At 36.1% G+C, this 25,357-nt stretch overlaps 1 protein-coding gene across 1 annotated transcript in view; it reads left to right on the plus strand.

Annotated features, from left to right (window-relative positions):
* Positions 1 to 874: 874 nt before the first annotated feature.
* Positions 875 to 25,357, plus strand: part of MTPN (myotrophin) — a 66,015-nt gene continuing 41,532 nt past the window's right edge. Inside the window, exon 1 of the mRNA XM_044677299.1 lies at positions 875 to 1,194. Coding sequence (XP_044533234.1) covers positions 1,123 to 1,194 — 72 coding nt within the window. The 5' untranslated portion in view covers positions 875 to 1,122. The remainder of the gene's footprint in view (positions 1,195 to 25,357) is intronic.

A 25,357-nucleotide genomic window follows, 5' to 3' on the forward strand; every position in this document is an offset into this window, starting at 1 on the left:
ATTCAGCACCTAGCCCAGTGCCTGGAACATAATAGATGATTTATAAATGCCTAATTGACTGATTAGAGCAGGAGTTGTTACCTGCGGTGCACTTAAATTGAATGGGGGAAAATTATTTTTATTAACACAGACACTGATTTCCTTTATAATCGTATCTGTTTTATCTTGTGCATTTAAAGGCATAAGTCTGAGAAAGAGTTCATGGATTTCAGCATTCTTCCAAAGCCATCCACCCATGAAATAAAAAAGGTTGACGTCACTATGGCCAGGAAATTATTTGGAGGAGAAGGAAGAAAAGGGGGAAAGGAAGCAGCTCAGAACCTGTCATTTCATCTGTTTGAAGGAACTCCCAGTTTGGAATAATCCCGCCACCTGAGAACACTGGCCTTGGAAAGTTCGCAAGTCCCAGTGACACCGGGTCAGATGGAACGTTAATCCTTCCCTCAGTCCCTAGATACTGTTCACCCAGCAGAGTCCAACACCTACCCCAATTTTGCTACTGTTGTGACTTTGGGAAGAAATATTTCCCCATTTTGGGTCTCACTTGATTAATCTTTAAAAGGAAAAAGTCTGAATAGATGACTTTTAAAATCATTTCTACCTCTAAAGACCCAAAAAAGTTTCCTGCAGACTACTTCTATGGCATCCTTAATATGCCTCCTATAACAGATTCAAATCACTTCATTACCCTCCTGGCCCAAGTGCGCCTGCGCAAGGAGGCCAGTCAGTTACTAACCGCACTCCTCCTCCCCTTTCCCTGTGCCTACTGGCGATGGGGGCGGAGCATTACTCTGGGCGTTGGAGAGGAGAAGGGGAAGAGGAAGCAAGAGGCGGGTCACTGTAGGAGCGTGAACCGGAAGTGGAAGGCGATCCTCCCTTTCCACACGGATTCCGTTTGGCGCGGCCCCCAGCTCAGAGAGAACTTTCCTCCTCCTGGCTCCCGCTGCCGTTTTGTCCGACTGCCTTGGCTAGCAACCCTCTTGTGCAACCCTCTGCCCGGACTTCCTGCGGCCGCTCTCCGCTCCCCTCCCGCCGCCGCTGCCTTCGTTTCTCGCCCTTCTTCCCTCAGTCCCGCCCGCCGCCTTCTTTCCCTCTCTCCATCCGGCCAGCCCCTCTGCAGTGATGTGCGACAAGGAATTCATGTGGGCTTTGAAAAATGGAGACCTGGATGAGGTGAAAGACTATGTTGCCAAGGTAAGCGTGGCTTGGGGGAGCAGGAGCCACCAAGAGCCGCGGACTAGGCTCCACATAAATAGACAGAAGTCTGGGGATGGCTGGCGGCCAGCGTGGGAGAGGCTTCCCAGCCAGGGTCCACGATGGAGATGATTTTGGAGGGTCTTTGGGAAGGACTAGGACAAATCAAGTCTTAGTTCTACTTAAAGGAAGGACTGAGTGCTGCTCCCTTGGGTCAGTCAATCAAAATGACCATATTCTCTCATTGTCACTCAAGTTCACTTACCTGGAATCTAACCCCATCCTGCACTCCTGGACTCAGGAAAGGCTGGTTAGCCACAAGTCACGCCTCTCCACCTCCAGGAGTAGCCCCTTGGGTTAGGCCATTATCCCAGTATTTCTTACTTAAAGACCATTTCCAATAATATTAAATGTGTTGGATCCACCCATATTGGTAAATTCAGGCAAATGGTATTGACCCGACGAACCTTTTCTTTAAAAATATTGAGCCCTGACATAGCTTTAATATATCCGTAGGAAATGGTTTTTTAAAATGTCATAGTTCTAAAAATCACAGTTCTGAAACTTAGCATCACTTTAAGAAGCCTTAATTTTGGGTGTGGCTCCTTTCCTCTCCCCTGCCGCTACACAAATATACGTTTGCTTCCAGTGATAAGGTTGTCAATCTGCATGTGTTAAGATGTCCTAACTAATTTTATTTGGGTGAGCATGTTGACTTCAATCTAGCCTTCTGGCTGATAATATCCAAAACATTCAATTGTCCAATAAATAGTATTGTTGTTCAGTCATAGTTTTTTTGGTATGAAGGGAAAACCAATTTACAACCAAAACCACATGCATAAAAATTAAATCCGTGTTGTCCTAAAGAGAAACAGTTAATTAACTCAGTTTTCAGGACTGCCTTTACTGCCCTTAATGCCTTCTTTATCTAAAACAAGTTACTCTTTTTTTGGATATAATAGACCCCTTATACTTGGTTTTACTGTGCCTTTAATTCCTTAAAAGAGCTGCAACAATGAAAACATTTCTTAAAGGAACTCATAAGTGCACAACAGATATAAAACAGATATGGCCCATGTGTAATCTTGCTCTCCTGTTGAACTCAAGTTACTTTTTCTAAAAAAAAAAAAATGAACACCCGTTTACCACTATTTCTCTCAAGTTACTTGCCTATTTGGAAACAACAAACAAGTAGAATAGTGTTGAAAATATCTGACTGTGTGGGCAGCTACTAATTTTTTTCTACTATCCTTATATTCAATTCTGTATCATTTAGACCATTGTTATCCACTTTGTCTATCATTTCCAGCAAATCGTGATATTATGGTAGTGTGCCATCTCCTTTGGTAGCAATCTGGAGCCAGATTCTGTGAATTTGTCAATATAAGTTGAAATGAATAGTCTCCCTATCATACTGATGGAGTAGAACTATGTCTCCAAGATCCTGATCCAATGAAGGATACAGTTTTAAATTTAGAGTTGGAAAGAACTATGATCAATTAATATAAACTCCTAATTTTATAGAGGTGAACACTGGGGCCTAGAAAGTTTAAATGAATTGGCCCAAGGTCACTTAAGGCATCAGTAGAAAAGCAACCAGCCATTCCACCTGAGGTCCTTTGAGTTCCAAATCTGGTATTCTTTCCTCTGTATCTAGTTGACCCCACAAACTACAACTTGGAACACACCATAAAACTAGGATTTTTTACAAGTTCTAGGTATATAAAATTTGAACACAAGTTTCTTCAACATACTTTTTATGTTTAAATGGATGGATGTTATTTTAAGTAAAAATGTCATTGTTTTCATTGCTTGATTTGTATGTGTATGTGTGTTCTACCCATTATCATTTAAATCTTCCAGATATATGTAGCAGGGATGAGGAACCCGAGATAAGAAGGACTGACCAGTTGCCCTCAAAGATTTGATTAGAAAAATACCTTATACACAGAACATTTAGTTTTTCTCTTAGATTGCTAATTGTGACTTGACCTCTGGATCTTCAGCGATGAGAATTATTGAAAAGCTAGCATTTGCTGACATTTCCTTTTTTCCTCAACTACATTTTTTCAATGTCTCCCATTTGAGTCCTGTCTTTTCCATTTTTCCGTTCACTGAAACAAAATATTCATATATTTTATAAGGTTTTTACATATATGTGTAAAAAACGTATAGGAAAGTATATGATATTTTGGCTTTCATACTAATGATTGAAGGTTAATTAAAAAATCTTCCTCCTCACTTTCTTCCTCTGCCTTATCCTATTTTGAAGTTCTGTGACATTGTTCATATACAAAGACATATATACCTGTTAATAGACCATTACCTTTGAAAATTTATGTTTAGGAATTTGTGGCTTTCCTTAGCCATTGTACCTCCTTTTTCTGGCTTACCTCTATCTGCTTCTGGTTTCTCCTCAGCAAAATTGAATATTATGGGGAAGTTAAGAAATAATGGTTCAGAGCCCACGTCTAGACCAATGAAAAGTTAGTTAAAAGAATGTTCAGATCTTTGGAAACCTACCATGGATAGATTGAATATATATCGAAGGAAAATAAAGACAGTACTTTCATATACATAACATATCCAAGTTTTACACTCAAGTATAACTTAAAATTTTAGTAGCTGTGTCTTAGTGTGGATAGAGTAGTCAAGTAGACCTGGATGTCAAGCAGTGTGACCATAGTCAAGTTATTTAAGTTTTCAGTGTACTAAACTCTCTTAAGGCCATATGGTCCAGGATTGTTGTTGGTCTACTACACCTGCATCAGGTGCTACCAATGAAGTCACAGATCCATAATGGAAAAACAAACATTGAACCTCTGAATTGCACTTATATTGTTGAAGGCCCAATATTTCCTAAGCTTTTTATAGGGCAATATAGAGAGTGTAAAAGAAATAGAAGGCATAGTACCAGCCCTAGAGTGGCTTTTAACCATTTCTATCCAACCACTTCCCAACATTTGCCACTTGATTACCATTTTTCCTACTTATTTGCTTACTTATTCATTTTCTTTTTCACCTGACAATTCATGTACCATTTCTGTATTTGGTATTTGGATGATTATGGTTATATCATATACATGTATAAAATACTTTGAGACATATAAGGTAACAATAATTACAAATCAGCACTTTGTTTAGAAGTTCCTTATCAATAGTAACCTCAATTATGTAGAGCACAACTAAGATTTCAATGCCTTCGTGTAGTCATAATACATTTCATAAAATCCATTTATCTCACATATTAATATTCATATAGATTAATTCCTAAGGACATCATTCTGACGCTTTAAATGAAATGTATAAAATGAGGTAATATTTTTAATATGTTTTGCAAACCATAAACCATTATGTAAATACTAGCAACTATTGTTAACATTTTCTTTATACATTACTTTTAACATGTTCAAATCTATAGTAAGTTAAAAGGGGCAATGAGGGATGGGGTAGGCACAAGAAATTTCTTTAGTTAAGTACACTAATAAAAGTGTTATAGTGTATCGCCCAATAGTAGAGTAGCAAAAGATAGTAGAGCTATTTGGTATATGGAACAAATAATCCTGTAAAATTAATAACCTCAAAGGCCATCACCATATGAGATGTAACTTTTAAAAATCCTAATGTTTCCTGTGTGGCTTGGGAAGTTTATCTCATTTTGTCACACCTCACTGTTAAAATAATTGATCATAATGATCATGCATCACAAACAATCCGATTATTTTTATTATATTCAAAAGGCAACACAGTGTAATATAAATTTTTTATTGTTCTCTCCAGAATTTTTAAAGAAAGTTACAACAGTAAGCCATTGTTCTATTGAAAATAATGCTTAAGTGCTGAAAGGATGAGAAGCAAAGTATCAGAGTAGGATTGGGCCTGAGCCAGGAAGGTTACATGGAGGAGATGCCCCTCAGGGTACCATAATTATATCCTAAAGTAGTTTGATTGACAACAAATCACTTAAATACCTACTGTGTGCAGAGTATAAAATCTTTGCCAGGTTTTGATGATATGTTTCATTATAGATGGGTACTATTGAAATAGCAGGACAATTAAGTCCATATATTCTGGATCAAGTCTGGTATGTGGACTCTGTTGTTTACATGTACTTCTGTTTCACTTTCTGTGAAATACTATACATCAGGTCTCTAACTTCCCTTTCTCTGTGGTTTCCTTTCCCTCTCCATCCCCCATCCTGACTGTGCCTATCCTCTACACATTAAAAGCGCCTCAGGTTTTAAAAGGCAACAATTGTGTGAGAGAAAATAGGATCACTTGAGCCTAAGAAAGAAAAGACTTGACTCTTTTCTTTAGAAATTTGAAAACTTTTTGGGCTCACTTTTCATGTTGTTTCCTAAACAGTATCAAGATTAAAACAGACCACAGGTTCATTCTGCATTGTATTTATTGGGTTCAAGAAACTACTTTTGCCTTGAAATTAAAATGTAATACTTCTCTTACATCAGAGAATATAAACATGTTACTTTTTTCTCTATAACAGTAATAGAACCTAATCAAATTATAAGATCATGATATATTAAGTGCTTAATTAGATATGGAATATTTACTAATGTAAGCTTTCATAAGGACATTTACCTCTTATTGGTATAACTTACGTAATGTTAATTGGTTTTCCAAAAGTACAACTATGGTCAAACCAATGTAATAAAAGGTAATTCCATAGGAATAAACATCATAAATGGGCATTGGGCCAAACAGTTCCACATAGTTTCATGACTGTACAAAGGATTCGGTTAGAGTGAAACTGTCTCTTGTTGGAAAACCTTTTGTTAAAATGTATGAATGCTCAAGCTGCTTTGGTGCCTTGAACATATGATAAATTAACAATATTGGTCAGATATAAAGATACAGGATCTATGGTGACATAGTAAGTGGTACCTAACAAATATTTATTAGTTGCCTTTGCTCTAGCCAATATCTAGAATGTTGTATAGTGATAAACATGTATATGAAGATAATCTACTATCACTAGGACATGTACTTTGAGTTAGTGGGATTGTGTCAATTTGATCCATACATGCATTCTTAATTCATTTCTTCCATTTTAAAACTATCAATATGTGTTTTCAGAGTGGCTGACCAGGACCAACAGTATATTTAATCTATGGCAATGAAATAGATTTCAATTTTAAAAGAGAAATGATTGATCTTGGAATCAACTCAAAACCAGTTATTTTAAACTGATGCCTGAGTGGGCATGCTTGCTTACCTTCTTTGACAGCTCCTTTTGAGACTTGAGAACCAAGGCAGCACTTCAATAACAATTTTGTGTAACTTAAGGGAGCAAAATGAATGGAAAGACTACCAAAATAAAGACATGTTTTTATCTCTCTTTTTTAATATTCCCCTTCATTTCCAGAAGTACAATGCTATTATTCTGTCTTGTAGCAACCCAGAACTACTTTCTCTGACCCAAACAAACCCATATGGGATGTTGATGGCGGATTAGCACCAGTGGTATGAGGGTCTGCTAAACCCTTTTTAGGGCTGCTTATCCGCTTTTGACCCAACTCTCACCTGTGGCTCCAAGAAGCTGTAGCATTCACAGTAGCTACATTCCACTGAGATAGGCTAGACAGCCTTCATACCCATTAATGAGTTAGAGGGGTCTCTACCTCGACCATATGAAGACTTCCCCATCAGAATGGGCAAATGAGAACAATTTGTTCCAATGGCCATGAAGGCAGCTAAAGCAGACACTGTGAAATGCTTACAGCTTGGTCAGCATCAAAGATGCCATGGTCATCCATTTTATTCTGGACCAGTGCCAGTGGTCCTGACTTTTGTCTTGTCACTGGATTTCAATGACTGGAAGAGAGACAATGACTGATCACTATGTGCAATTCTAATTCACAAGCAAATCTATCTGCACCCATTGATGTCTTTGGTCCTCTTTGAAAATGAAGGATGAATAGCAACATGTACTTTTACACAAACCATTATAGCAGCAATTCTCCAAAGTGTCCCATTCTCCAATATTAGCCCTACTGCCTTCTTTTATTAGATTCCTTAGTCCCTAAGCTAGGTGTCAAAGTAGTTTGACTTAAGTCTGCTGTGTGCAGAGATCAAAGTGTAGATAAGACACAGTCATTGAATTGTTAAGATTTATTAAAATCTTTCCTTATACCAACTTTGTGAGATAGTACAAATAGCATTTTATGTATTAGAGTCAGAGAATTTGTAACTTGACACCAACACATAGCACAATCTTTTATGTGTATGAACAATAATGAAGAAAGTGTTTTTAGAAGGCCTAAAGGGAAAGGATGTTACTGATTGTGATATAGTACAAAAAGGGCCTATGGAAGAAATAGCTTTTAAACTAGACTTTAAAGGATATTTGAGAATTCAAGAAACAAGAGTAGGAGAGGACTAGTCTAAGGAAAGAAAACAATGTAAGCAAAGTTATAGTGTTTTCAGGGCTGAAAACAATCCAGTGAGACTAGAACATAAAGTGTTTAGTAGATTAATGTGAGAGAAGATTTAAAAAATAGAAAACCTAAGATGGTGCTAGACTGTGGAGGGCCTTGAATGCCAGGAAAAGGAGTTTAAACTTTATTTGTGATTCATGCTTAAACTAGTGTATACCATAACTATAAGAAAGATAATTTTGGATGCTATATGAAAGACTGAAGAGAGTTTAGGGACTAGTTGATATTGGTTGCTACTACATAAATCCAAGGAGGTGGTACTGAGAGTCTGGCTTGTCAGAGACAAAAGGATCAAGAGAATGGAGAGGAGGCATTGAATAAAAATGATGTTTTGAAGATAGACTGTCTAGTACCTTCTGATTGACTGAATATGAAAAGTAAGTGAGAATTATGTAGAAGAAGATAACTAAGGTTATGAGCAAGGGAGACAGATATATTGCCAAAGAAATAGTAGTCAGAGGATATAAGGGGAAGGATGATTTTAAGGCATGACTAGGACAGATAGGTAGAGTTACCCAATAGAGTGTTCAGTTTCAGTAAGTTTCTGGAACTTAACATTGTTGATATAAATAAAAATGGCCCCTGTCCCACCCACACATCCCCAAGGTGTAAATAATTGTTAGTATCTCCGTTTACTCTTCTAGGAGATTGTGTTTGTTTAACAGAAATTAATCTTTTAGACAATATAGGGGAAATATTTGGAAGGTGAAAATCATTCCCCAACCTTCCCCTCCCCCCAGTCAATTTACCTACAGATAAGGCCTGAGGTTTGGCAACTCAAGTTTCCTTCCTTTAAGCAAGGAATTAGAAGAATAAGAAATTCCCTAAAAATCTAGACTTCAAGAATAGAGGACCCCAGAAGCAAGATTTCCCTGTTTCTCTAATAAGAAAACACTAATTTCAGGAGGTTCAGGCTAACAGATTTGCTACATTCCTAGATCTTATGATCTTGAACAGGACAGATACTGCGATCTTAGGACAGAAGTGGATTAAGAGAAAGTATTGACTTTTGAACTTCAACCTGGAACTACTTGGACCTTACTTTCCAGTCGTTTAAAAAGGCACTGTATAGACTATGAAAATTCAAAGGCAAAAACAAAACAGTTGTCTGCACTGACAAAGTCCACATTCAATTTAGGGGAAACAAAATGAATGAGATAAATTAATACAAAATATTCCCTCCACATCACAACTTTACACAACATGGTTTCCTTATATCATGGGTTGGCATAAGAAATTAAATGGGAATTTGGGAGGAGTTTTGCAAAAGCTGCAAAATGACATGCAAAGACTAACAAATGACAGAAAAAGTTTAGAATTCAAATGCATAAAATATATGTATATACAACATATAAGCATAAAATATATGTATGTATATATATATAACAAATTTTATCTTTTAATACCATAAATATACTCAATTTCTTTTATTGTAAATATCCCATTAAAAAAGAGAAAAAATTCCAAATTCTGTTATGAAGTGAGGGCCAAAAAATTTAATGCAGATTTTTCAGATTGCAGAAGTGCTACCCTCTGATGCAGAAGGGATAACCCTACAAAGTAATTTCAGGGAAATGGAACACTAGCAACCAAGAAGATCAGGATAAGCCTTTTGTAGATGGAAACACTTGAGCTGAGTCTTGAAAGATGTTGTGGATTCTAAGAAGGATAGCCTGTGTGCAAAGGCATACACAAAGAGTTGAGATACAGACTGTCATATAGAGCAATTTAACAGGAACATTAAAGATATAAAGGATAGTATTAAACAAGCCTGAAGGCAAATCGTGAAGGGTTTTAAATATCAAATAGGTGTTTATATTTTATCTTAAAGATAGTTATGAGCCACTGCTGCCTCCTGTACAGGGGAGTGACATTGTTGGTCCTTTAGGAGAATAACTTTGCCAACTATATGAACAATAAATTTTAGAGAGAAGAGACTAGAGTTGAGGATACCAATTAGGGAGCTATTATAATAGTTAAAAAGTAATTTGATAGGACCTGAACTATGGTGGTGGCTCTATGAATATATAAGTGTTTTAAAGATACGATCAACAAGATTTGGCAATTGGTTGAATATGGAGGATGAAGAACAGCAAAGGGCCATGGATGACTTTGGAATTGTTGATCTGAATGACTAGAAAGTTGTTGGATGTCTTCTTTAGAAATAGGAAAATTATGGGGGCTGCTGGGTAGCTCAGTGGATTGAGAGTCAGGCCTACAGGCTGGAGGTCCTAGGTTCAAATCTGGCCTCAGACATTTCCCAGCTGTGTGACCCTGGGCAAGTCACTTCACCCCCATTGCTCACCCTTACCACTCTTCCACCTAGGAGCCAATACACAGAAGTTAAGGTTTTAAAAAAAAGAAATAGGAAAATTAGGACGAGAACATTTGGGGGAGGAACATAATTAATTCATTTTGAATAGACAGAATTTAAGAAGCCTAAGGGGACATCCATTTGAAGGTATTCAGAAAGCAGTTAGTAAAGTAGAACTTGGGCTGAATATCTAACTCTGGTAGTCAACTGTATAGAGAGAGTAGTTAAATCCATGGGGGCTACCTAAAGAATATAGCAAGAGTGTCTAGGGCACATCGTTGGAGTTATCCATTTATAAGAGATGGAATATATGGAATATGGAATATACGGGATAGATCCAGTAAAGAAGCTGTCAGACATGTAGGAGAACCAGTAGAGTAAACTCCAAAACCATGAAGAGAGAATACTCAAGATGAAGGGGAGTGATCAGTAGTGTTCTGGCAAGAAGTGAGTGGGGAAGGGGAAAGTGAGAAGAAAGTAACAGATTTTTTTTCAATCTTTAGTTGGTGTCTAAGAGGATCACAAATTCTTTCTCTCCTCCACTTTTCATCTCCATCTGCTTTACCTGAGAAGTGATAAGGTCAATCCACTTGGTTCTCTCTAGTTGGGCAAGTGCCTGCCATCTGACCTTTTCTGAAGATCTCACCAAAAGAAACACTTAGGAGGAAGAGAACCAATTCCTTTTCTCTTGTTTATCATTTTACCCAACCTCTCTACTAAATGTTTATCCTTTTTTACTGATGAAACTATTCCAGCTAAAACTTTTGTACATCCTACTAGTTTAAATGAACCTAATAACAGTATTGAGTACAACTCCTAAAAAGGCCTAGTTAGTTAGTTTGAACAGCAAAATACATAACAAGTGAATGGTGAGCTTTTGGCATTCTTCTCTAAATTTTAGTTAACAGTAATTATCTTCTTGAAATTTCCTGGTTAGCTCTGTTTGTAATTAATTCTGGATTATTTGCAAATTGATTAGCCTTTTGGAATATCTACCTCGTCATCAATGAATAAGAAGTTACAAACAGGCACAGAAGAGGTAAGTTATATTATCAGAATTATCTCCTTTCTGTTCACATAACTAGCTTAATATGTTTTAGAGTTTAAAGTCTGGATAGAAAACTAGTTTCTTGATTATTTTCCCTTTCTTATTTTTAAGTTTTAAAATATTACAAAAAAGGGTCCAGCCTGTCCTGCCAGTAGCCATGCCAATAAAAGAATAAGTCTTTTAATTTCTTTTAGCATCTAAGTAACATATAATATCAAAAATTCATGAATTTTTTATTTATTAAGAATTCTCTTGGGCACTGTAGTAACAAGACATTTCATATACAAGTATTGGTTAGGAAAAATACTTCCTATGTCTGAAACCTGTTCTCAGCAGTGAAATAGTGTTTAGATATACTAGATATCTAATTGTGATAGAATTAATGAGCTTATAATTACTTGACTGTCACCAGACATATCGTAATAAGTATTATAACCAAAAACAGTCTCTTTGTTTGCTTTAGCCTTTTAAACAATTCCATGTGTAAGAATGAGGCCTTTGAATACTTTTCATGGGGGACTTAAAACTGCTTATTCACCTCTTTCACAAAAGTCTAGCAGTGACTCACTTATCTGGAATTCAGCTATCCAGCAGATAACCTATCTAGAATACAGCCCCTGTGAAAGTATCACAAAGTATTTTTGTACTAAAATGCATTTCATTTTACTCATAGAAAAGCCTTTCAGATCCTATGTCAGAAATTATTTACTCTTTTTATTCTTGATTCTAAGAAGTTTGACCATCTAGCTCCAAACTGACCGATTAGAAGCAGAAAATTAGAAGCTAGAAGGGGGCCTACCTATAGTTAGTCATACTGAGAGCAGTGAGAAGTGATAACCTGACAGACAAGATAGCAAAATCCCCCCCCCGAAGGAAGGAAGGAAGGAAGGAAGGAAGGAAGGAAGGAAGGAAGGAAAAAGCACAAGAACTTAAAAGAACAGAATTCTGCAACTATTTAACATGTGCACAAACAAACCTACATTATTTTATAGACTGAATAGTTACTGTAATTATTAAAGAATCAGAACCTTTAATGTAGGCATTTGGTAAATTTTTAATTTAACCAAGCAACATTAAAAAAATACATATGTTAAATTATATTCAGCACACTGTACTTAAGGCTTGGGTGTATTACTACATTTTAGAAATATTTCTATCCAGAATTTCATTCCCAAAGTTCTGTTTTTTTTCCATCCATTAATTTACCCTTAAGGAGTTAAGTAATTATTTTTTTAAGGCCAATATTCCTAGTGATTGAAGCTGTCCAAAAGTAAATTGAACTGTCTTGAAAAGTGGCTTCTATTTTTGGAAACCTTCAAGCAATATGAATGACCATTTTGGGGTATATTATAGTGGGATTACTTTCGTGTATGAATTGGAATTGGTGAGTACTGAAATCCCTTCCAATTCCAAATTTTGAGATGATATCAAGTAATTGATGATTAATAGTAATTACAGAAACTTTTCTGATTTCTCCTAATAAAATTTGATGGTTTGAATGCAACATACTTTTCTCAAAGTATAAATGAAATAAATTATTTTCATTTTAATGTTTAATTAAAATTTTTGAATTTTTCCTGCCTTTATTTTATCCATACTTGTGGAAATATATAACATATGTGATGATTGAATTCCATAATTTTCAGATACAGTCTTATTTCTGTTTGCCACTTTTTTTAACTACATGTGAAACATACTACTTATATTAACTAATCTTTTTTCTTTTTGCCCATGATGTAGTATATTTTGCATTCACACCAACTGATAGAATTTTTGAATTAGCTGATATTACTAGAGAACTGCTTTTGATAAGTGTGACAAAAAGCAAAGTTTTTTGTTGCAAAGTTATACTCTTAAAGAATTTTTAAGATGTGAATGAGCAAACAGCATGTACTGAAGTTTTAGAAAAGCAATAACTCATTCTTACAGAGTTGGTTAAATTTAACGGAAGTTTCTTTTTGCTCTACTATCAGTTGGTGAGTATTCATTTACATGTTGTGCTACTGAATGGTGACACATCTGCTAATTTAGTCCAGGTTTGTTAAGTAGATTTTGGGGACACTGGTCTCTTGTGACAGTACAGTGTGTACTTCTGCAGTAGAGATCAGCTGTAGTATTATGTTATATCTTGAAAACTTAAAAAGAAAAATTCCTCATGGTTTTTCTATCTTAAGTGGGAGTTGTCATTTTATTTATTTTATTTAGAATGAAAGTTTTATTGTATTAAAATTTTTTGAAGTTCCACGCATTTTATTGCATTTAAATATTTGACCAGTTAGGAACCACTACTCCAGGAAAAAAACTAACAGACCCAAGGATAATTGAAAAATCAATTTGAGTTAATTTGGTGAGAATAAAAAATGATAGGAAAAGAAGATGGTTTGGTCATATTGGAGAGAGCAGGAGATAAAGGATTTCACACAGATTTGAAAGAGTGTACCACTGGTAACCTAATATTATCAGAAGAAAACAAGGAATGCTTTCAGACTGTTGAAGAGATTCTCTCTGGTGAAATTTTGAATAGATGGATAAGTCACATGGGAAGGGCAGGCATGAATGGATTGCAAACTTCATAATTGGAGGTAACTCCCAAATTGATAAGATAACAGATCTATTTGAAAAAAGTTTTAGGTTTGTTATTTCTTTTAGAGACATAATGTTAATTCACAGTTACATCATGCTGCAAGGTTCAAGGAGTGTTTCCTTCATTCCATCCCTGTAAAATAGATTACATATTATCTTACAGGTGAAGAAATTGAGTCTCGGAGAGGTGAAATGTCTTGCCCATGATGACAAAGCAAATTTCAGAACTGTTCCATATAAGAACCTAGTTCTCTTGTCCCTTAAGTCCAATTTTTTTTCCTGCAATATCCTGTTGACATTTATAAAGAAGTTAAACATTTATAAGATTTAACACATCTAATTTAAAAATTTTTGCCGTTCTTCGTATCCTAAGCACTTAGCACTCCGTCTGGCTTATAAGAGACTTAATAAGTTTATTAACTTACCTCACTGATACACAGGTCCATTTGTTACTGTAAGTTATGAATGTAGAGCTGAAGTCACAGTCCAGAGTGTAATGCCTAATGAAAATACTGGCAAGATATGGAATTAAAGCCAATAGCCCAAGGGTCACTGTCTTGAGGGCTAAATCAGTCTAACGATTACAGGCAGAAACAGAATATAAATATGTAGGCATGAACAGTGGTGTGGAGTGTAAGCTTGGTAGGAGGAAACAGTCACGGTTGACATCTGGACACTTAAGACCCAACATATGCATATGATCAATGAATCAACATTCATAAGCTGTATATAACTCCAGAAAAAAAAATTTCTAAGACTTAGATTGAAGACTGTATAAAAGGTTTGGCAATCCTGTGAGATAAGTACTATAGAATGATAAGTTGTAGAAGATAATTTCTTTTTTTGTTTTACCCTCAGGATACTTTGTAATGGAGGAAATAGGCTATCTGGCCTCTTTATCCTGATTTTTATCATTTTGAGGAAAAGATATATTAATTGAAAAAAAGAAAGAAAGAAATATTCCAAAAGTGAGTTGAAATTTTGGCAGCTTTACTGATTACAGATGTATATGTGTTAATGATTTTAAAGAAACAGATTTAATCTGAGAAGAACAACTTTTTAAGTCAGTCTCAAGTCAAGTCCTGAAGAAAACTGAAATAGCTACTCATTTTGAAAATGGAATGTTTATAACATGACTGTGCCAGAACTTGAAAGACATATATTTAATTTTTTTTTTTTTAGCCCTTACATTCTGCCTTAGAACCAATACTTTATAGGCTGGCTATCAGGCCTCTTTGTATTGGTTCTAAGGCAGAAGAGTGGTAAGGGCTAGGCAATGGGGGTTAAGTGACTTGCCCGGGGTCACACAACTAGGAAGTGTCTGAGGCCAGATTTGAACCTAGGACCTGGCTCTCAATCCACTGAGTCACCCAGCTGCCCCCAATATTTTTAATTGTTAAGAGAATTTTGATATAATGTCTATGAATTACATTCTAAGACAGACTATTTTTAGTACTACCAAAGGCATAAAACCAGAATTAAAAAGATATTAATCAAGTATAATCTTAGACTTCAAGCTTTGAGAATTTCTTTGCTGTGTGATACCAACAAAATAATATGTTGTAGAAGATAATTACTTTTTTTTTTTTACCCTCAAGATTTAGGCAGCATTAAACTTTGAAATAAATTAATCTTAAAGAGAATAGCTAATGAGCTAAATTATATATCAAATAACCTTTTAGTGATATTAATTTCACCAAGAATTGAGTTAAATGAAAACCTTCTTAATATTGAGAAAACTGAACTGTATTTGGGGCAACTAGGTGGCATAGTGGACAGAGTGTCAGTCCTGGAGTCAGGAAGACTCATCTTCCTAAGTTCAATGTGTCCCAGGTACTTTCTAGTTGTATGACCCTAGGCAAGTCAGTTAATTTGTTTGCATCTATTTCCTCATCTGTAAAATGATCTGAAGAAGGAAACAGCAAAACACTCCAGTATTTTTGCCAAGAAAACCCCAAATGGGATGACAAAGGGTCAGACACAACTGAAACTACCATGAACTATATTAGATACTAAAACTGGAAACACTGTTTTAAATTTAAACCCAAATGTTAGGAATTTAGAAAAAAATAATATTGAAGTTTTTATATTCATTTTATAATCAAAGTCTTAAATAAAATCACTACAGCTACCATTTAATAAACACATTTTCCCCCTAGGATTAGTACAGATAATAAAAATATTGCATGATTACTTGCCTCTTGAAATGTTTCTCCAAATCTTTTTTACTATATCGGAAAGATCTAGGACAACCAGCTAGCTGTTATAGTAGTCCAGACATAAGTTTTAGGGCTTGCCCCAGAGCGTTACGGAGGTAAAAATCAACCAAACATAGCAGGAGATTGGGGGGGGGGGGTTGATGGGGAGTGAGAGAAGGTGAGGAGTCAAGGATTGCACCTTGATTCTAGACTAAGCTATGAAGGGCTCTGAATTCCAAATAGAGCATCTTCTTTTTGATTCTAGATGCAATCAGGAGCCACTGATATTACTGAATTAGGGATTGACATGTCCAGACCTTCATTTTAGGAAAATCACTTTATTGGCTGAATGGAAGGTGGATTTAGAGTGGGGAGAGGCTTGAGGCATGAAGACCCTCCAGCAGGTAATTGTAATAGTCTGAGTATAAGAGGATAATGACTTGCATTTGAGTGGTATCAGTGTCAGGAGAGAAGGGGGTGTAGGCCATGGCCAAAGGTTGGAAATGGGTTGGGGAGAGTAGTTAAGAGATTAATGTGGAGTTGACAGTTTCGAGTCTATAGAGGATAGTGTTGCTCCCTTCCAGTTAAAGGGAAGGTAGGAGATGGCAGGAGGAAAGATAGTAAGTTCTCTTTTGGTCATCTTCAATTCAGGATGTTGGCTGAACATTGAGTTTGAGATGTCTGAAAGGCAGTTGGAGATGTGTCCATCATCAGGCACTGGGGATACAAAAACAAAAAGCTTTTCCTGCCCTCAAATAGCTTATATTATTATAAGCAGCAACATGTGCACATATAATCATGTACATATAAAATATGTGTAATATAAATACAAGACAATTTTCCCAGATGGTAGAGAGTATGAGCAGCTGGTGGAAAAGATAAATCAAATGATCATCAGTCCCTGAAAAACACTGAAACAAATCATCAAACACATTTTTACTAACTTTCTTAGATACTAGGAAGCAATGAATTATAGTAAATTATACCAAACCAAATTTCCAGCTTGAGGAACACAACAAGAAAGGTCAGCTATACTATATGTATTTGGGATATACAAATATTTGTATGCTATCTCTCCCATTAAGATGTTAGCTTCTTGTGGGCAGGAGTGTTGTTGTACCTTCCATGTGTTCATGGTTCATGGGTGCTTCTCAGTGCTTAGCACAAAGTACATAGTATGTCTTGAAGAAATGCTTACTGATGAAGTTGTTATTACTAAATATACTTTATTTCAATAAAGCTTTTTTTTTTAAACCCTTACCTTCTGTCTTAGAGTCAATACTGTGTATTGACTCCAAGGCAGGAGAGTGGTAAGAGCTAGGCAATGGGAGTCAAGTGACTTGCCCAGGGTCACACAGCTGGGAAGTGTCTGAGGCCAGATTTGAACCTAGGACCTCCTGTCTCTAGGCCTGGCTCTCAATCCACTGAGCTACCCAGCTGCCCCTAGCTTTTGATTTTACTAATAGGAATATAGGTAGACCCATAATATTCTAAGATAAGTGATCACTTGAATATAAGGTAGTGACAAAATGCCACAGCTTCAACCCTAAAAGTACCCTTAATTTTAATCCTTTAGTTATCAGTATTTAATCCTATTCTATTCAGTATCTTTTTGTTAACATTTTAATTTATTATTTATTTTTAGCTTTAATAATGACTAATATAATTTTAATTATTATTTATTTTTAATTCTTTTGGAATTTTGAGTTCCAGATTCCCTCTCACCTCTTTCCTCACCCACTGAGAAGACATGCAGCATATCAGTTAAACATATGAGACAAAACATGTGTCCATATTAGCCATGTTTTGAAAAAAACAATTCCTTGTTTGTGGTATCTTTTATCATAATGTAGTTTCCTTGTTTATATCTTTTAATTAGGTCTGTTTTTGCTTTGTCTGAGATCATGATTGCTATCCCTGCAATATTAGATTTTGCCCCAGCACTTTAATTCTGTATCTTTCTGCTTCATTCATGTCTCTTGTAAACAACATATTGTTGGATTCTAGTTTCTAATTTATGCTCTGTCTTCTTCATTTTATGGGTAAGCTCATCCTGTTCACATTCATAGTTAAGATTACTGTATATTTCTCTCCATTCCATTTTCTTCTTTCTCTCATTTCCTCTCTCTACCCATCCAACCACCACTGCCCTACTGCACATTACATTTCTATACACAACCGAGAGTGTGTATGCGCCTGCATGTATTCATCCCTCTTCAGCCCAATTCCAGCTACTGAGTTTCAAGCATTGCCCCCTACTGCCTTCATTTTCCCCTCCATTGTAAATGCATTTCCTTATGTGCCTCTCTTATTTCCCCATTTTATCTCCCTTGTACCTTCTCCTAGTGAATCCTTCTTACTCCCCTCTTCATTTTTTGGGGGGGGTCACTCCATCTTAATTGACTTCTATCCATGCCCTCTGCCTGTGTAAACTCCTTTTAATTGCTGCTGTGGTCACTATTGTTGCTATTGTTTTTGTGGTCTCTAGACAGGCCTCCACACCAGTGTCCAAAACTTCTCACGTTGCTGTTATTTTATTTGTGTCCAACTCTTTTTGGCCCCATTTTGAATTTTCTTAGCAAAGATACTGGAATGGTTTGCCATTTCCATAGTCAGCTCATTTGACATATGAGGAAACTGAGGCAAGTGATTTGCCCATTGTTACACAGTTAGTATCTGAAACTAGATTTGAACTCAGGTGTTCCTGACTCTAGGTCCAACACTATCCATTATACCACTTCTCAAGTTTTCTTAGGCAGGAAAAATGCCTTACCCCAACCTATTGTTAGTTGCTGCTCCAAAATTTGATTTGAGTTGTTATTTTAAGATTGTTTGGAAAGCAATATTGGAGAGTTTAGCTGAGTGACTGCCCCTCCTCTACCATCTTGGCTCCTCTCCTCTTCAGTATCTTTTAATGATTACCTAGATGAAGAAATTAAAACTAAGTTCAATTGCATTTGTAACAAGTACTAATAGAGACCTCTGTTAGAGTCTTTCAGTACTTCATTTTATAGTGGAGATGGGCCTAGGTTCTCAGATATTAAGGAAACCATAAATAAATTCTGGCAGGTTCTATTAAACTAGAAAGGGTTTGTGTGGACCCCATTTGACTGTAGATCAGCCTAGTTAAATACACAGAGATGAGATGAGTCACAAGGTTGTGTTTTCTACCGTAAAGTATCTACCCCAAGGAAACACAGATCCTTTAAGAAATAAGAAAAAGGTCTCCTTCCCCTCCCGAACCCTGCTACCCCCAAACTGTGCCTCTTAGTTAATATACTCAGTGGGATAGATTGAGGATTCTGGAGAAATTGGTCTCTGGATAGCTGTCTAAAAAAGATAGCTATTGTCCAAGAAAACAACAACAACCCTGAGCCTAAAGAACATACAGAGTTAACCAACAAATATTCCTGCCTTCGTCAAAACAAAGATGCTTTGCTTCATTTCCACATATACCCATTAGTCAACTATTTTGTGACTACTTCATTTTCAATAGTAAATATGATTGAAGACTACCATATTTAGGTTAATTCAGTTAACCCACCCCTTGTCAATTGAAGGTATTAGTGATAGCTACAAGCATTTTTGCACTATTTTATGAATAGATTTCAAGATTTTGCATGCCATCACTTGCTTATATGAGGATTTAAGAGATAAAAAGAAAAAGAACAGTCCATAGTTCCCTTGAAGCTTCCTTCCTTTTTTTTTTTTAAAGAATTATTGACTGTTTACATTTTCCTCTACTCTTCCCACCTATCAAGGAAAAGTTTTCTCAATTCTAAGAAGCCAAGCAAAAATGTTAATTGTATGTTTAGTATTTATTATAGGTCTAATTTGTGATATGACAGTGTCATGAGCTTTTATTGCTGTTTTGTGCTGTATTGAAGTATCTTGTATAATGATAATAATAGTTACCTAATTTTTCTGGTCAATATTTTTATGGCCGTTTTTGATAGAAATAGAATTAGGAAGATGATGTCATGGTGAAAGATCATTAGTCTAGGCATAAGGAACTCTGAATCTTTGTTCTACAACTAAATAATTTGGAACAAATCATTTAACATCTCTGGAATTCACTTTTCTCATTGGCCAAAGGAGGAAGATTGATTCAATGATGTCTAAGAACTTTCTAGTTTCAAATTTCTATGACTTAGAGTGCAATTTTATTATTTCAACTAATTATTGTAGTTCAATTTTTTTTTTTTTTTTTTGCTGTGACATATTGAGTGCTAAGTCCTTGGTCTGAAATGCAGCTCTCAGCTATAACATTGTCCTGCTGTGATTCACTTTACAATATAGTTTACAGGAACACACTAACAAAAGTCAAGGACTGTCTATATTTGGAAATAAGGATAAAATTCAAGATTATATTTATACATGCCAAAGACATTGTTTGTTGTAGGTTTTTGTGAATTTTTTTTGTTTTGTTTTTTGTTGTTTTTTGTTTTTTGCTTTTTGCAAAACTTTGCTCTAGAACCAAGATAAAATTCAATAGTCATAAGAGTAGGGTGATAAACTTAGGGTCAAAAATCCAACAAAAATAAATATAGATTAGATTAGTAATAGGGTGTGTGTGAGAAAGAGAGGGAACACACTGTGGGGAGCCAAAACTATAAAAATGAGATAACAAACTGAATGGATTAGTAAGGGTAGTGTTGTTGAGGAAAAGAGAATGAAAAGATAAATTATTATATTGATGTATGTACACCATTTGGAAAGTAATTCTGTCATATTTGCCTTAGTCTTATTAGATGAATATATACTTTGAAAAGCCTATGAGGAGGAAAAAAATCACAGTGTTCATAATAGTGACAGTGATCAAAGCAATATATAATATAAGGATTGGTTAAAGAAAAGGCCAAAAGCAAGTTTAATCATTTATCCAAAATGTAATTTTTTAAATTATCCTGAGGATATTCACAGATTATCCTTTATATACATGAAGACCAAATGAGAGCTAAATTTAAATTAATTTGTTATAGAAAAGAACTTAAGTAACTGAAACATTTACTCCTTTTAATTCTATCTCCTTATGTTTCTTGGAAACCATTTATTTTCAGCTTTCGGGTTTGGAAAACTATTTTTATTCTATTAAATAATTGAGAATTTTTATGATACTAATATGTCTCATAATCGGACTATTTCAAGCACAACCTTTATGAAGAAGACAAGTTGGATTTTTTTTCCTGTTTTCTCAAAGGTGACAACAGTGAAGTAGAAATCAGGAATGACTTATTCCAAATCATCCAATTCACTGGCTATTTGTAAAGTGCATTCAGTTTTTGGAAATATTATAATATATTTGATTATCATAGATTTAGAATTGGCAAAGATCTTAGCGGTCAAATGAGGTTTCAGAGGCCGAGGTAGATTGAGAGACTTGCACAAGGTCAGAGAGATAGTCTCAGATATGGGATTAGAATCCAGGTCAGTGGCACAGAGTGCTAGATCTGAAGTCAGGAAGAGTCATCTTACTGAGTATAAATCTGGCTCAGACACTAATTTTATATCCCTAAGCAAGTCACTTAACTGTTAACCTCAGTTTCCTTACCTATAAAAGGAGCTAGAGAAGGAAACTGCAAACCACTCCAGTATCTTTGCCAAGAAAACCCTAAATGAAATCACAAAGAGTCGGACTCACCTGAAACAATTGAACAACAGGAAGTTATGACATTAGATTAACCTTCTTGAGAAAGCAAATGTATCCTTTCCATATCAACGGATTGCGTAGTCAACAGGAGAGGACACTTATCACTGAGGTAAATGAGGAAAGGATTCGTTTTGGAAATCATATCTAAGAGCTTAGTATTGTAATATACATCTGAAATCCCTGCTACCCAATGAGGCTGGAGTTGGCAGATTGTTTGACCACAGAGGTTCTGACAGATCAGACCAAGTTTGGCATTAATATGGTGAACCTCAGGAGTGGAGGGGTCATTGGGTTGACTGAGAAAAGATGAACCAGCCTGAGTCAAAATAGAGGGGTTAGGTCCCTGAGTGGCCCCTGTACTAATGGCCTGAGCCAGATAGGGAAGCTTTGTCCTTAAAAAAGAAACAAAGTGGTATCTTGAGTTTAGCTTTAAAGGAAATTAGGCATTCTCAGAGGCAAAAATGAAAAAAATTCATTTTAAGCAAGGGGGACAGCCCTTATGAACCACAGGAAAAAAAAATGTAGGCCAGTTTGAAACCAAAGGGCATAAAGAGAACTAATAATGAAAACATTAGGGAGTCACATCATAATAGGGCTTTAAAATGCCAGGTTAGTGTTACTGTATTTTAATGTACTGTATGTACTTCATTCCTTAAAAATCTCCAATATGCCATTGGAGATTTTTAAGGAATGAAGTACATAGGTAGAATCTATATTTGAGGGATATTCAGTGGGCAGCTGTATGGAAGAGGATAAATTGAGAGCTGGGAGAGACTGGAATTTGGAAGGTTTTGGAGCCCTGGTGAGATGATGAAATTCTGAATCAAGGGTGGAGTTAGGTGTTGTGGAGGTAAAATTGAAAGGACTAGTTGAATATGGGAGGCCATGAAGAGGTAATAGTCAAGGAGGTCTCTAAAATTGTGTCTGTGAGTTGAGATTATAAGAATGGAGCTGCCCTTAACAGAAATAAAAATGTTTGGAGGAAAGTGGGTTTGAGGGAAAATACTATGTACCTGCTCCACACATATCTGCCTGTATTAACTTGTTGCAGATTGAGATCATTTATTTTTTTTTCAGTCTACAAGCATTTATTAATCACCTGTGATGTGTGAAGCTCTGTGCTAAGCACTAGGAATACAAATACAAGATGAAAGAAAAAGTCTCTTACCTCAGGAAGATTTCCTTCTAATGGAAGTAGATTGCACATAAAAAGAAGCAGAAAGGTGGGAGGGGGAAGGTACAAGATCATAGCCCAAGGCATGGCAAGAAAAGTAGGGAGTGCAACCTGGAGAGGAATGAAAAATGGTTATTGATAATCTTAACTGCAAGAATATTAGATTTTGTTGTTAAGATTATCAATAATAGTAGTTTAATGAGGGGCCATAGCATTAGAAGTCAGCTCATAAGGAGCTGAGCAGTGACTGGAAAATAAGGGAATGGAGGCAAGAATGGTACTAGGAATTTGCCTATGAAAGAAAGAAGGGAATAAAACAGTAACCCCGAGGGTTATGTGGCAGGATCAAATGGAGTTGTTGTTTTTTTAAGAGTAGGTCTGGTTGGGAGGATTAGGGAACAAGTAAAGAACTTGACCTGAGAGTAGGACACTGTTTCAAAGACTGGCACAAAAGAGAAGTGGAGAAAATGAGGCCACAACACCTGTGGTGAACTAAAAAATCTGAGAGTAGAGGCCATGGTGAAACAGAGAGTCAATTTAAGAGAATTAAAGCAGAGTAAAAGATTAGAAGTATGGAAGTAATATAAGAATTTCGATTGTGGATCATAGAAGAAGCAATTATGGTAGGAAATAGCAGAGGTAGGATTCAAACCTATGTCCTCTGACTCCATATCCAGGACACTTTTTTCAATATAGAACTTTCTATTCATTTTTGTAATTCTTTTTAGCATCTAGCCATGGTTTTCCCCTGAAAATTTTATATTGCTTTCCAAATGTACAGAGTTCAATAATTCTCAGGTTCTGCCAGATTTCTAGTCTCTTCTACATTACCATCCAGTTCTTTATTGATTAAAATTGAATTCAGAGTTAGAGGTTCCTTTTCTTGATGCCAAGACCTAAAAGAGCTGAGTATTGTTTAGGTATTTTGGGGGAGGTAGTCTTGTTTTTAAAAATATATGAGTAAAATTCTTAATATTTGACTTCTCCCCAACCCCATACCCAAAGTTTCCAGACAGATCACTGTACAGATGGAATTTTGGTAGAGATAGTCAAATTGACCTATAAAAGGAAATATTGATGGTATAAGTTCAAGAACTATGAGACATTGTGACCTCTACTCTTGCATATTTTATTGTTTCCATCTCCATTTTTTTTTAACCCTTAACTTCCACCATAAAATAAATACTGCATATTGGTTCCAATATGGTTCCAAGGCAGAAGAGTGCTAAGGGCTGGGCAATGGGGATTAAGTGACTTGCCCAGGGTCACATAGCTAGGAAGTGTCTGGGGCCAGATTTGAACCCCGGACCTCCCATCATTAGGCCTGACTCTCAATCCACTGAGCTACCCAGTTGCCTCCTCCATCTCCATTCTTGTTCTTTGTCCAAATGAGATTTTTCTGTACCCCCAACTCTACTACTGAAGTGTACATATCTATTATTTACTGCCAAGCCAAATTTTGTTAACCTTATACTGTGGTACTTGATAAGGATAAAGAGTTGGCTGGAGGATCCTGGAGAATGACAAGGGCTGGGCCTGTGAATGTTCTCCAGTGGTTCCCAAACTTTTTTGGCCTACCTCCCCCTTTCCATAAAAAATATTGCTTAGCCCCCTGGAAATTAATTTTTTTTAAAAAATTTTAATAGCAATTAATAGCAAAGATAAATGCACCTGTGGCCATCACCCCCCTCCCATTGCTGCAGCACCCACCAGGGGGCAGTAGCGCCCACTTTGGGAATCACTGCTCTAGACCCAAATGTGCAAAGATGGCACACACAGACCTCTCTATGGACGTGTGTGCCATTGCCCACCAGCTGAGTACTTGACAAAGGGATTTGGGTAGAGCTGCTCCTTTCCCCCTCTCCACTATTCCTCCCTGCCCAGCAGCCCAATGGAAGTGCTTACTCCCTTCCCCAAGCAGAATGCCCATATCACTCCCCTCCCTTTCTCTCTCCCCTGTCTGAGGTAAGACAAGCAAGTCTTGGGAAGGGAGGCTAGGACTAGAAAAAGAATTTGATATTGTAGAAAAAGAATTGGGAGTAAGGAGTTTATTCATTTTAGCCAGATTAGCCACTACCTCTGTGGCTTCAAATAAGTTACTTAACTTCTCAGGATCGTTTTCTTCATCTGTATAAAGGAAATTTGGTTGTCAAAAGTTCTGTTCTTTACCACTGGTTTGTAGTAAATTTCATCAGAGATTTTTTGCATATTTATCCAAATAAATATTTTGCTAACAATGAGCTTAGATTTATGCATTTAAATAGAATTGTTTTATATAACTTGTTTGAGGTTCTTTTTCTTCATCATCAGTGCAGTAATTGTAACATATCTAAACAAATCTTCTATTGTTATTTATTTAGCATCTATTATATGCCAAGTTCTGTTCTGGGTACTAATTATTCAAAGACAAAAATGGGACAACCTAGACCAGCAAAGAACCTTTTACTGGAAGGAGTTAACATGGATATACAAAATAAATATAAAATACTAAATGGAATAAAATAAATATAATAATTTGGGGTAGAGTAGCTTAGGGGAGGGAGTATCTAGAAAAGCCTCACATAGGAAGGTGAGTTTGAGCTGAGTTTTGAAGGACAGAGGCAAGGAGAAAGTACATTCCATATGCCAGTCGTTGTTATTTCATCACATTACAGCTTTTTGTTGTTATTCACTTTACTACTTATGCTTTTTACAAGAAAAATATAATCACCAGTCACTTTTAACATTGCACATATAATTTC

This window comes from Gracilinanus agilis, chromosome 5 (genome assembly GCF_016433145.1).
Source record: "Gracilinanus agilis isolate LMUSP501 chromosome 5, AgileGrace, whole genome shotgun sequence".
Classification (NCBI taxonomy): Eukaryota; Metazoa; Chordata; class Mammalia; order Didelphimorphia; family Didelphidae; genus Gracilinanus; species Gracilinanus agilis.